The 13,617-nt window shown below is 45.1% G+C and overlaps 1 protein-coding gene across 1 annotated transcript in view; it reads left to right on the top strand.

The window, feature by feature from the left end:
- The first annotated feature begins 5,899 nt into the window (after positions 1-5,899).
- Positions 5,900-13,617, top strand: part of igsf11 (immunoglobulin superfamily member 11) — a 95,181-nt gene continuing 87,463 nt past the window's right edge. Inside the window, exon 1 of the mRNA XM_066679657.1 lies at positions 5,900-6,452. Within this exon, the coding sequence (XP_066535754.1) occupies positions 6,392-6,452 (61 nt within the window). The 5' untranslated portion in view covers positions 5,900-6,391. The remainder of the gene's footprint in view (positions 6,453-13,617) is intronic.

The raw sequence follows: 13,617 nt of genomic DNA, 5'->3' as shown, positions 1-13,617 counted from the left end.
TATTTCTAGGTGCAGTTCTGACTTTAACCACAAGGGGGTTTGCTTTAATGTTACGTCTAATGCCACGAGAAACAGTGACTTCAGCGTTGCTATGGAAACGGGGCTGGACTTCCTGTGTAACGTTAACCTGGGCAATAGTCGCGCACACACCACTGTGTCCTGCAGGAGTAGCCTTCGCTGCTGGGGGGAGCCTCGGGAATATTTCTGTGAGAAGTGTCAGAGTAAAATGAAATATCTCCCTAATCCTAAGGAGTAAATACAGGCTGGAAATGAACATAGTCTCTTTAAAAAAATACCAGTGTGTTTGTGTTTAAGGGTTTGAAGACAGAAGACGGGTGTCTCACCCCATCTGCTCCACTCCCCATCTCCCTGCTCGTTTATGAATGTAATTAAAGCCAATGCAGTCATTAGGAGCCTGATGTGTTCATTTCCATGAGTCCCAGGGGCTGAGCGTGGCCAGATGTGCCGTTGGAGCCAGAGGAGTGCAGAATGGTGCGGCTGAAGCGGTGTAAGGGTAAAAACACACCTATGAAGAAAACCAGGGTCTGAGGACACACCACACTCCTCACTAACAGTGACCTAATGAGAGGAGCCCTGAGACATGGAGCCCTAAGACACTGAGATCCTGAGACATTGAGATCCTGAGAGACAGAGACACTGCATTCCTGAGAGACAGAGACCCTGAGACACGGAGCCCTGAGACCCTGAGAGACAGAGCCTTGAGACCCTGAGACACTGAGATCCTGAGAGACAGAGACACTGCGCTCCTGAGCGAAAGAGATCCTGAGAGACAGAGACACTGCGCTCCTGAGCGACAGAGACCCTGAGACACGGAGCCCTGAAAGACAGAGCCCTGAGACACAGAGCCCTGAGACCCTGAGACACTGAGATCCTGAGAGACAGAGACCCTGAGACACAGAGCCCTGAGACCCTGAGAGACAGAGCCCTGAGACACGGAGCCCCTGAAAGACAGAGCCCTGAGATCCTGAGACACAGAGCCCTGAGACACGGAGCCCCTGAAAGACAGAGCCCTGAGATCCTGAGACACAGAGCCCTGAGACACTGAGATCCTGAGAGACAGAGACACTGCGCTCCTGAGAAACAGAGCCCTGAGACACTGAGACCCTGAGAGACAGAGCCATGACAACCTGAGACACCGAGACCCTGAGAGACAGAGCCATGACAACCTGAGACACCGAGACCCTGAGAGACAGAGCCCTGAGACACAGAGACCCTGAGAAACAGAGCCCTGAGATACTGAGACACAGAGCTCTGAGACAGAGACCCTGAGGAACAGAGACCATGAGACACTGAGACCCTGAGACACAGGGACCCTGAGACACAGAGACCCTGATACACAGAGGCAGGAGGGTAACGGCAGCAAGTCAGAAATAGAGGGAGAGACAGAGGGGCAGAGGCACCTCTGAATGTTTAGTACAGCCAGGAAGAGATGTCTGGATATTTTTTATGGTTCTACAGTGGTTGTTCTTTAAAGGAAATGGTTCTATATAGAACCCTGAAAAACACTTGAAGAACATTTTGAATGACTAAATGGTTCTTTGCGTCATGAAGGGGTTCTTCAGATTGATGGAGAATGTGCTATAGATGGTTCTCTACAGAACCGTTTACAGAAAGGTTCTATATATCACACCAATCTGTCCCAGCTGGGACCAAACTGTCCCAGCTGTCAGTGCCGGACTCCATGTGTCAGTGGATTGCAAACTTCCTCACAGACAGAAGACAGTATGTGCGGCTTGGGAAACACACCTCAGACCTTCGAACACTCAGTACTGGAGTTCCACAAGGGTGTGTTCTTTCACCCCTTCTCTTCAGCCTTTACACCAACGACTGTGTCTCCAAGGAACCAGCTGTAAAGCTCCTGAAGTTTGCAGATGATTCCACTCTGGTGGGCCTCATAGCCAATAGTGATGAGTCTGCTTACAGAAAGGAGGTTGGTCAGCTGGTGTCCTGGTGCAGTGACAACCACTTGCTGCTGAACACAGACAAGACTGTAGAGATGGTGGTGGATTTCCGACGCAACCCACCCCCTGTATCCCCCCTCTACATCAAGGGCACCGCAGTTTCCACTGTAGAGTCACTCAAGTTCCTGGGCACCACCATATCCAGGGACCTGAAGTGGGAGAGGAACACCGTCTCCATCACCAAGAAAGCTCAGCAGAGAATGTTCTTCTTGAGACAGCTCAAGAAATTTGACCTGCCACAGACCCTGATGATCCAGTTCTACACAGCGATCATCGAGTCCATCATCACCTCATCCATAACCACCTGGTTTGGTTCCTCTACCTCACAAGAAAGAGCCAGGCTCCAGCGCATCATCAGATCAGCAGAGAAGATCATTGGATGTAACCTGCCAACGCTTCAGGAGATCCACACCAGCAGGGTGAGGAAACGCGCTCGCAAAATTATGCTTGACCCCTCACATCCTGGACATCACCTCTTCCAGACTCTCCCTTCTGGTAGAAGACTAAGGATCATCAAAAGCAGCACAACACGACATGCTAACAGCTTCTTTCCCAGAGCTGTAGCTCTCCTCAACCACAGTGAACACCTCTGAGTCTCCAAACCACTGAACTAAACCGACTGGACATAACTGCACTGAACAGGACACTTTACTCACTTGCACTATGCTATTTTGCACAGCTGTACAGAAGTTCTATTTCTGTAACTTCTACAACAATATATAATATAACCTACTTAGGAATATCTGGAAACATTTATATTCATACGCATATCTGTACAGTATAGATTTTATATTTTATGTTGTCTAATTTATGTCTTAACGCTCTTTTTTTTCTAGTACTTAACTGTATTTTTTTAGTCTATTTATTGTTTATTGTACCTCTTTTAAAGTTTTGTTAACAGTCTGTGTACGTGTTACATGTCATACATGTGTTGCTGTCACCAAGACAAATTCCTAGTATGTCTAACATACCTGGCGAAATAAAGAGATTCTGATTCTGATTCTGATTCTGAATCATGGTTCTTGTGCTATAACACACTTGACATCGTACCAATAGAAAAAGCCTTTCTGCTGCCATATAGAAGCAATGGAACGAACCTGTTAATTATGCAAGGGCTTTCTTAGATTTTCCCTTAATAATGAACCCTTCAAGAACCCTTGCTTTTCAGAGTGTACATTTACACACTTTGTACCTGCAGTGTACCTGTTTATTCTGAGAGTGAGGGTGATGTTTCTCTGTTCAAAGCGAGACGACTTTGCCCTGTGTTTTCAGGCTAAAAGAACAAGGGAATCCCAAACACAATGCTTCCCTTGAATGTGGAGAGGAGGGCTAGTGTAGTTCTGTTCTTTGAAGAACAGAGAGAGAGAGAGAGAGAGAGAGAGAGAGAGAAAGAGAGAGAGCGGGAGGTTAGTTCCAGACATTAAAGTTGTAATGTCTCTTTTTTTCCGGCGACAACTGTACTCTCCAGATAAGACGAGAGAGGAGCTTTTTTGCCTTTGGGCAAGTTGGGGAAACATCCCAGAATCCCACTCTCTCCGTCAGACTACGATGAGCTCACCCCTCCCCCTCTTCCCTCCCTCCTCAGGCTAACTGCTAACCGCCAAGTTGTGGTTTTGCTCTGCCACGCCCCATCAGTCTTCGACCTGCATATTTCATATTTCATACTGCACCACCATCTGGAAATGTTGAAATTTTAATATGGGGGGTGGGCAGCAGGGGGCAGCGTGGGAGGTAATAAAGTGACGCCATATGTTCAGGATACGTAGCTTTCTCACACAGTGTCCAGAACCTTACTTCTGTGTGAGGCCAGCTTCCAGTGTGCTGTTTCACTGGTCCAGACTGTGGCGTCACTGTTTCAATTGAGCTCCAGTGAGTCGTTGTTAAGACCTTGAGTCTGTTTTTGCCACTTGCTGAGATCCTCACAGTCTGCTGTTGGAGAGTGTGCTGTGGGCTTTGTGTGAAAAACCTCAGGGATTAGCAAACTAAAGGCATCACTTTATTTAGAAAGCATTCATTTTTAAATTATATTGTATTATTATGGGGCGGCACGGTGGTGCAGCGGGTAGTGTCTCTGTCACAGCTCCAGGGTCCAGGGTTTGAGTCCTGCTCTGGGTGACTGTCGGTGAGGAGTGTGGTGTGTTCTCCCTGTGTCTGAGTGGGTTTCCTCCAGGTGACTGTCTGTGAGAAGTGTGGTGTGTTCTCCCTGTGTCTGCGTGGGTTTCCTCCGGGTGACTGTCGGTGAGGAGTGTGGTGTGTTCTCCCTGTGTCTGCGTGGGTTTTCTTCCGGGTGACTGTCGGTGAGGAGTGTGGTGTGTTCTCTCTGTGTCTGCGTGGGTTTCCTCTGGATGACTGTCTGTGAGGAGTGTGGTGTGTTCTCCCTGTGTCTGAGTGGGTTTCCTCCAGGTGACTGTCTGTGAGAAGTGTGGTGTGTTCTCCTTGTGTCTGTGTGGGTTTCCTCCAGGTGACTGTCTGTGAGGAGTGTGGTGTGTTCTCCCTGTGTCTGTGTGGGTTTCCTCTGGGTGAACGTCTGTGAGGAGTGTGGTGTGTTCTCTCTGTGTCTGCGTGGGTTTCTTGCTGGTGACTGTCTGTGAGGAGTGTGGTGTGTTCTCCCTGTGTCTGTGTGGGTTTCTTCCGGGTGACTGTCGGTGAGGAGTGTGGTGTGTTCTCTCTGTGTCTGCGTGGGCTTCCTCCGGGTGACTGTCTGTGAGAAGTGTGATGTGTTCTCCCTGTGTCTGTGTGGGTTTCCTCCGGGTGACTGTCTGTGAGGAGTGTGGTGTGTTCTCCCTGTGTCTGTGTGGGTTTCCTCCGGGTGACTGTCTGGGAGGTGTTTGGTGTGTTCTCCCTGTGTCTGCGTGGGTTTCCTCTGGGTGCTCTGGTTTCCTCCCACGCTCCAAAAACACACGTTGTAGGTGGATTGGCGACTCAAAAATGTCCGTAGGTGTGAGTGTGTGTGTTGCCCTGTGAAGGACTGGTGCCCCCTCCAGGCGCCCATTGATTCCAGGTAGGCTCTGGACCCACTGCCACCCTGAACTGGATAAGCGGTTATGAATGAATGAATGAATGAATGAATGAAAGAATTAACGAATTAACTAATTATTATATACACAAGATAAATGTGTCCAGTTAATTGTCCACTGGTTCTTGGTCATTGATCTTACACTCATTACGATCATATCATTAAAGTTATACCTTTCCGGTCATGCAAATAAAACCGAAAAAAGAGTAAACAATTTTTTACAGACAATTTTTAAATTGTCAAACTAATTTTTTTTTTTTTTTTACGTGTAAAGTGAAATATTGTATAGATTACAATTTTACTGCATATAAGATTCAAATTTCAAAAAGTGTAATGTTGTGTGTACTAAACCACAGTTACACTGAATAAAGACATTTTATTCTGCTGTCCTTCAGTTCCAGATAAATTTTAAAAATAAATATAGGCCTAAATACATACATTAAAAGAAAATAAAATATAAAATGAAAAAAAAATTTTCACGATCTATTTATTCTAGTAAATTAAATGTTTTATATTTGTTAGTGTTTAAATTATTGTTTCCAATAATTTTGTTATTGGGGGCTCATCAATATTTTCTTCCCATTCATTCATTCCTTCATTCATTCATTCATTCATTCATTCATTCCTGTTTGTTATGTGGTTTAAAGCAGGGTGCTGTGAGATAGAGGGCACTTCTTCGGTGGTGGAATGAAGTGGGCAGACATTTCAAACTCAAAGCGGAAAAATGTTAGCTTTAGAGGAATTAAATAATAGAAAACTGCCGTTTTTTAAGTGTTAACAGCTAAACTAGCCTCTCCCTTTCGCGCCACTGGAGGGCACCGTGGCCGCGAGCGCGCGGATGGCGTCAGCGGTCTCCAGGCAACAGCCGCGCGCTGAGTGTTTAATCAGAGCCGCACGGAGCGGAGCCCGGGGAGAGATGGCAGCGCCTCAGAGAAACGACTTCGGAGCTCTCTCTCTCTCACTGGAGGACTCACCGGGAAGGAACCGAGGTTAATACGTGGAGGAAAACCGAGGGAACCCGTGAAGAACGACTGACAGAACCGTTCTTTACCAGGAGAGGAATAAAAACGAGCGAGGGACGCCCTAACCGCACCGTTAGTTCTCTCTCAGCTGATACCCACTGGCGCCATTGTTGGAGAAATGCGGTGATTACAGTTGAGGAGTCTCTCCTTTACCGATCAGAAACCGATATCCGTGACCTCTTTCTACATTATTTTTCTGTCCCGCAGCGCTTTTACAAAGACTTCATTCATGTCCACGGCTTCAAGGAACCCTTAATTCCCTCCTAAGAAACTGTGGAGTGGTCGAGTTTGAAAATCCGTTCAAAACATTAACAGTTTTCTAAGAAATTAAAAAAGAGGGAAGGTTTCCAAAGTAAATTTCACCCAAGAAAATGGTGAAATTTCACAATTCTGACCTGTGGATTGCTTGGCTGGTGCTCTTCTGCATGGAAGGTGAGCTAAAAGATCTCAGATCTCTCAGAAGTTATAGCTTTCAGAGGTGTGTTTGTACTTTCCGGGGTGTTTTCAAAGTAGTAGCCTACTACTTCAACACAAGTGAAAAAGTGAGGAAAGGAATCAGCGTCTCACCTATTTGCATTGTATCTGTCGATGAATAGTTATTAATCGCTGGTTATATTTTTATTTTCTCAGTGCTGAATCGTGATTAATCACAGCTTTGGTGTGTTGTCTTTTAATTTCATGAGGAAATGTTCCCCAAACGTATTCTTCCCCACTCCAGACTTCATGCTGAAAGAAGCTAAATGTTCTGAAAACATTTCTGCACGTGATACGAGTCACTCAGTGTTTCAGCTGCTAGTTCTGTACTTGTGCTAAGTGTGTACTTTCCTGAGTGTGGGGTCAGGCTGCTCCCCCTCCTCTGGAAAGTTTAGTCTTGAAAGTTTTTGCAAAGTGTGGGTCAAATCATTCTTGGGTTCGAACTGTGGTAGAGGTCTTTGGTGGGAGCGTTTGTTATTGGAGGATTCAGTCAGTGAAGTTATCTTTTTACCAAAATATGAATCATATTTCCTCAAACTTCATATATTTTATATTCATGCTGGTTTTATAGCCTTATTTTTGATCTAACCAACTCAGACCCCTCTGCCCTGTCCCCAGTGCTGCTGGAGTTGGTTTAGCTTTTACTCTAGTAGTGATCAACCAACGATATACCCATCTGTAGGACATAAACCAAACAATGCCAAGATCTGGGAATGTACTGATAAACCGGTGTTGGGAATTCTTTTTTCAAAGAGTTCAAAATCAATAGCCTTTGCTGGCTCTAATGTGCACTGATGACATTTAATTGCAGTTGGAGCAAAACCTCATATCGGTTTACAATGTTCTGACTTACATTTTGTTGAGATCTGGTGGTGGACAATGTATTTATTATCTGTGGTAAAGTGAGCTGTTTTGGAGGGTTAGAAAGTTTAAGCTGTGTAAATGTGTGATGTGTACGTCTTTATTTATAGCATCTACAAGTGTCTGAAGGTGTCTAACTTTGCCACTTGAGGATGAACTCTTCTCCCGTTTTAAAGGGAGACAGTAAGGGCAGTAGTGTAATGGAACCGAGGGTAAATTTAGGAAGTGGGTCACTTGATGCAGCAGCTTGGATTATGAATGAAAATACAAACTGTAAATAAGGAATGAGTCCAGTTTCCTCTTATTTACTGGACACACTGAGGCCCACCTCTTGTCCCTTTCCCTATCCTGGAAGTTAAGCATGGCTCAGAAAACAAGAGCGTCAGATTGAAGCTGGTGGACGAATTGGAATCTGCTTCCAGTTCTTGGTCGCTGTCCCATGAGAGCCGGCCACCACCGTCCCTGGCTAAGAATCTGTGATGCGTTGGTCATTTTCATAATTTTGGTTCATTATTCCAGTCACAACATGCAGTTTCCTGAGGAGAAACACCATCGCTGCTGCTGAAAAAAATGTGAATGTCATGGACGTTTTAAAGTGGAAACGCAGGGCCAGACGGTGAAGGTCTACACCCCATAATCCCACCCTCCCCTCCACCCTCCCCTCCCTGATTAAGGAGAGCTTTCATCCACGTGATGAGCTCCGGCCTCGTCACAACACACACACACACAAAGTTTGTATTACTATATTTGTGTTGAACCGGTGCTGCTCTAGCTGCTGTTCTACTGTCAATTCTGGCCTTCTACTGACTTTTTAACATTTAAATACTATAAAAATACTCAAACATATCTCTATTGCTGAAAGGTAAACTATCATTAGTGGTTTTGTAAGTTTCCACCATTTTTATAATTAGAACAAGACCTTCTCAGACAAAATATTACAATAACATTTAGTCAGGGAGAATTTTACATTTAAAAAGGCACTAAATGAATGAGACGTTGGGTTCCTACCACCACAACAGTGAATTTTTTTCTTATTAAACTCGTAGGAGTGAGTCACCAGTCAGTGTATTATATGGCCCTTAATATAAAGCTAACACAACCTATCACGTGATTTGCGCAGCAGTTTGGGTTCCTCTGCACATGTACTTCACATAGAGGTGAGTTTCACTTTGGACTGGGTTTGCTCAGGTTGCTTTGTCCGGTGCAGTATGAAAGGGACATGCCAGGGTTTGTGGTGAGACTTGAGACTCATTCACTCTCAGTACAATTGTTTTTTTTCCCACAATGCGATATTTGACATAGCAGAACCTTCACACCGTGTTTTGTCTCAGCACTGACGTCGCGGTAAGACGATGGGAAACTAAAAAGACATGGATTCCTTGTGTAGGAGTGATGATGAATCTCTCTCTTTATTTTAAGCACTGCTACTAAACGCCGCACTAAATTCACCTCGTTCTAAAGAACACACCTCATCTCAGCACCTCATTTAGGGTCTAAAGCTGTTAGGAGCTGTTCCGAAAATGGTTACAATGTCATGCTTCTTACAATCAAATAACCTTTTTCAGGTTCAGATGTTCAGATGTTTCAAGTTCAGATGAGGCTTATACTGTAAACTGTAAAACGTATTAAAGCTGGGGTATTATTTTATAATATTTCTGGGAGATTGTTTGTCTCTGTTTTTGGGCCATGTTCTGTTCATATTCAGTGAATTATTGTTGTCTTCACGTCCAAACAAGACATTTTTCTTTGGTACGAGTTGCTAGAGTCTCTCGGTTGGCCTCTGTGTTTAGATTCTACTCAGTGTTGCCTCCATGTGGCAGATTGGACGGAGCAGACGTAGGTGACTACAGCTCAGTAGTGTGGGTTTAAAGGGACAGTATGAACACACAGTGGGTACAGGACCGGGTGGATGAACATATTTTTCAGAATGTGGATTTGAATTCATCTTCTACTAGCCCTACTTTGACGTAAACTTGCAACTCCCATAGGTCTCTTCCCTTCCACCAACCTTCACCTGAAGGGGACCAGAGGGCTTTGTTGTCCAGGCTTTTTTTTAAAGGAAGGAACACAGACAAAGGAATGTGAATGATTGTGAAGGAAGCTAGAAAACACTGAAACATCCCCTCAGTGATCTCTCCATCTTTCTCTTCCTTTCTCTCTCTGACTTGCCCCACACTGCATTTGCATTCTACACTAATTAACTTGACACATTCAATATGGCGACCTCTCCCCAGCTGCATAACACGATCAGGATGCTCCTTTCTGCTGCCACTCACGCTGACAGAGGCAATCAGTGGCAGATCTGTGTTTTATTTCTCCTCCTCCTCCCGCAATCTTCCTTTCTGCAATCAGAGAGTTCCTCGACTCTGTGCTGAAGGAACAGCCTTAGCTCTTCTGGGAATGGTTTGAAGTAGATGATGGAACATTGCTGTGAGGATTTGATAGCAGTTATGTGAGCACTGATGATGTTGGATACTGGTATGTAATAATGCATTGTATTGTTGCTGAATCTTAAGTTGTAGTCCGGGTTAGAACACATTAGCTAACGCTCAGCATTGAGCATGGACAGGTTAGGCACATGTTTAGCTGCTCCATATGCACCACATCAGCATTTAAAGCAACATTTATTGTGGGGAAACACTGTTCTCTGGTTTGATTATGTTCAGGAGCTCCACATCTTTTAAAGTGGACCTCATATTTCCAACATGGCACCTTTTTCAGGAAATGGAAATAAGCATTAGTTTCAGTGTAAACAATAGCAATAGGATTGGTTTTCTTTAGGCCTATTGTAATAGACCATAGACCTTTCCAAACAACAAATGGAGATCCAAGGCTTTTACAGTTTTACATCTACAACAGCTACGTAATCAAAAGGTTTTACCCACCGTTCACTGTAATCCAGTGCTAACCTGCTGGAAACTCGAGCTCTTTCTATTTCTTTTCATGGCACGTCTTCTTCCATGATCCAGGATGCTGTTGTTGTGCGTCTTGGCCTGGTGATATTTTATGCAAGCGGGCCATCAGTGGGTTCAGCTGTCATTCTGAGTTTGGACTGCTCTTGCTTCACATGGCCAGACCCGCATCCATTAAATTTGCATCAGCTGCCATTAAGGAAGGAACAGCCATAGGAGGAGGACCTAAGAGAGGACAGTGCAGTTATCCCATGTTATACACAGAGGGTTGTAGGGTTAGGCCCAGACTGAGAGGAGCATCGGACCACACTGGAGGCTCCACAACTTAATGCACAATGCTAGATGGCTTTATATCAAAGCTGTCAAAATTAACACGTTAATGTACACAGGACATTTTATTTATTATCATCAAAAATAATTAGTCATTTTACCAAATCCACTCATAAATTGCCTCTGTTAAAGCTTCTGTGTCTCATACTAAAACTGTCCCTGAAATTTTTACTCAAATTAAGAGACTGCAATTCAAAAATAGTCAAGAATTTATAATTTAAACAAAAGGAAGGTAGTGTAGTGTAGGGTTATCGTGAGAGAGAGAGAGAGAGAGAGAGAGTGGGTGTGAAAAAGAGAGAGAGTGAAAGAGGTACAGTAAAAGGCTCGACGGCCATAAGAACATAGCAGATACGCAGATCAATGAGGCCAATTAAAATTCAGCAGAGCTGCTAGCACTGAACTATTCAACCAGGTCCTGACGACAAGTGCTTCTATAAACATTAGCTAAGAGCAGCAGAAGTGCCTCATTGTTTTGGGAAGTATTTCTAAATGTAGCACCACTGGCGCTTGTTAATATCATGTGTCATATCATGATCTGTCTCTAGAGATATTATACTTGTGCCATATCCTCCACGTCTGTAACGTAGCACGGCAGGGTCGAACAATCCTGAGTGGTGAGTGTCGCTGCTCCCGTAGTGTTTCTGCAGGGACACAGTTCAACACTGAACACTGCTCAGCCTGGCGTCTTCAGCACAGTTAGCCAAGGAACTGTCCTGGTGCCTGGGATTAATGGCGTAGGGATTCACTGGAAACAACAAACTCACGCGTCCGGACCAGTGCGGAACTGGCTGATGTGGTAGTAATTGTTGCAGTGGAAAAGAGGCCCATGTTAGTCTTTTAGAACATACATTTCCATCCCGAAATTCACAACACATTTACCATATTTATGTTTCTAGTGCGGGCGGCACGGTGGAGCAGCAGGTAGGTGTCGCAGTCACACAGCTTCAGGGTCCTGGAGGTTGTGGGTTCGATTCCCACTCCGGGTGACTGTCTGTGAGGAGTGCAGTGTGTTCTCCCTGTGTCTGCGTGGGTTTCTTCCGGGTGCTCCGGTTTCCTCCCACAGTGAGTTGGTGTGTGTGTGTGTGTGTGTGTTGCCCTGTGAAGGACTGGTGTCCCCTACAGAGTGTATTCCCGCCTTGCGCCCAATGATTCCAGGTTCTGGACCCACCCTGACCCTGAATTGGATAAGTGGTTACAGATAATGAATGAATGCATGTTTCTAGTGAAGTACAGGAATAGTGAATAACAGGAAAGAGACAACACACAATGCAGAGGGTTGTCATGTCAGTCAGCATGTGTAGAACCATTAGCAAAGCTAAAATCAGTTGTCATTTCTAGGACTAGGATTCTCACCGTGGATTGAACCAGTCATTTCAGTCGTTTCAGCACCTAGACTGTGGCCCACTCTGGAGACTTTTCTGGACTGTGAAAGGGAACCAGAGCATATTGGTCGTCTTTGATATTTCATTCACTTATTTAAAAAAAAATACACAATTTTTTTTTTTATGAAATATGGGGGTGGAGGTGTTCTCATTGCTCATCTCATTGCTTTTGTGAGAGACTGAATCTTATGAAGACATTTGCATTCCTTAATAAATCATGGTGAAATCCCAGGAGTGGCGTCTAAATTCAAACGGAACCATCACCAAACAATTTTACAAAACCTCTGCGGGTGTCGACTCACAATCACTTTCCTAGCCGTGACACCTGTGGGGAGGCTTTTGAAACGCCCAGAGATTGAAACACTGAGCTTCCGTTTACTGTTGGTGTGATCATGCAAATATGATATTTATTTATTTCCGCTCTTTTCTCTCATCCTCTTTTTTTTCCTCTTGTTAAAAAAAGAGAAATAGACGAAGCAGGGCAGCTGGGATGTACACGGGACAGATGGGAGTTTCCACCTCGATTATCTCCAGCTAAAAATAACCCCTCAAAAATTAAAAGACCTTTGGGACTGCTCAGAAAGTGCACGAGTGTGAGCGACAGAGAGAGAAGTGAGGGATGGAGGGACGGATGGGAGGTAAAGGGGAAAGAGAAAGAGGCACTAAAGACGCCTGCCATGCCTCGTTTCGGGGAAGCGTATCAATAAATGATGGAGGAGATTCGACTGAGGGAGGAGGGAATGGGGGGGGGGGGAGTCACCTTGTGAAGACCCTCAGTAACAGCGACAGCAGACCTAGCGGGGGAGCTAGTGGCTAAATCTCAGAAGAACGCTGTTCCTGTCTTGAGGTGACCTAGAACAGACTTGACCAATAAACCTCTGTCCCTTGTCGCAAGCTCTCTCGAGTGCACTAATGCAGAATATCCACTCTCAGAGGACACAAGCAATAAAGGAGATGCCTCGCAGTCAAATCCGGAGTTTGTAAACATCCGGCAAGGGACTCGGAGGTCATAGATGATGAGGTCAAGGATGGGTTGCTAAGTGCCCGTGCAAGTTTTTCAAAGTCCTGCCAAATGGCCATCAGGGGTGGCCACTTTGCAGCATCAGTTGTGACGTTAGGGAGCTTATGGACTGACCTTGGCCAGGTCTTTCTGGTTAAATTAACCTACTCTCCTTGATAAACCTGAATCTATTCAAGACCTGGTACACTACACTGTCCAGAGTTTAGGACGCCTGGCCTTCCATCATCATCCAGTTGGTCCCAATTTAGACCATTAACAGCCTCTGCACTTATATCAAGACATCAGTAATATCAAGCACTTATGGCTTGGATCCAAAAAACCCAAACCCCATCAGGTACAGCTAAGATGAGCCAGAACTAATCGTTCAACACCAGCACCAGGCCCGATCCTCTCAGCAGCGTTCCAACGTCTAATGGGAAGTTTTCCCGAAGGATTATAGACCAAACTCCTTCTTAATTCCATTGATTTCAGAAGAAATGCAGAAGGAGCATGCAACCACATTGACTTAGCCAAGCAAGCTATTCTCCACAACATCAGCATCAAGCTAGAGTCCCTATCAGTGGCTCCCACCAAGGTTGTAAGAAACCTGGGTGTCACGGATGATGACCAGCTGACCT

The sequence above is a fragment of the Hoplias malabaricus genome, chromosome 1 (genome assembly GCF_029633855.1).
Source record: "Hoplias malabaricus isolate fHopMal1 chromosome 1, fHopMal1.hap1, whole genome shotgun sequence".
NCBI lineage: Eukaryota > Metazoa > Chordata > Actinopteri > Characiformes > Erythrinidae > Hoplias > Hoplias malabaricus.
Note: the sequence above shows the minus strand (reverse complement) of the source record. Positions and strands in the feature narration are given on the sequence as shown.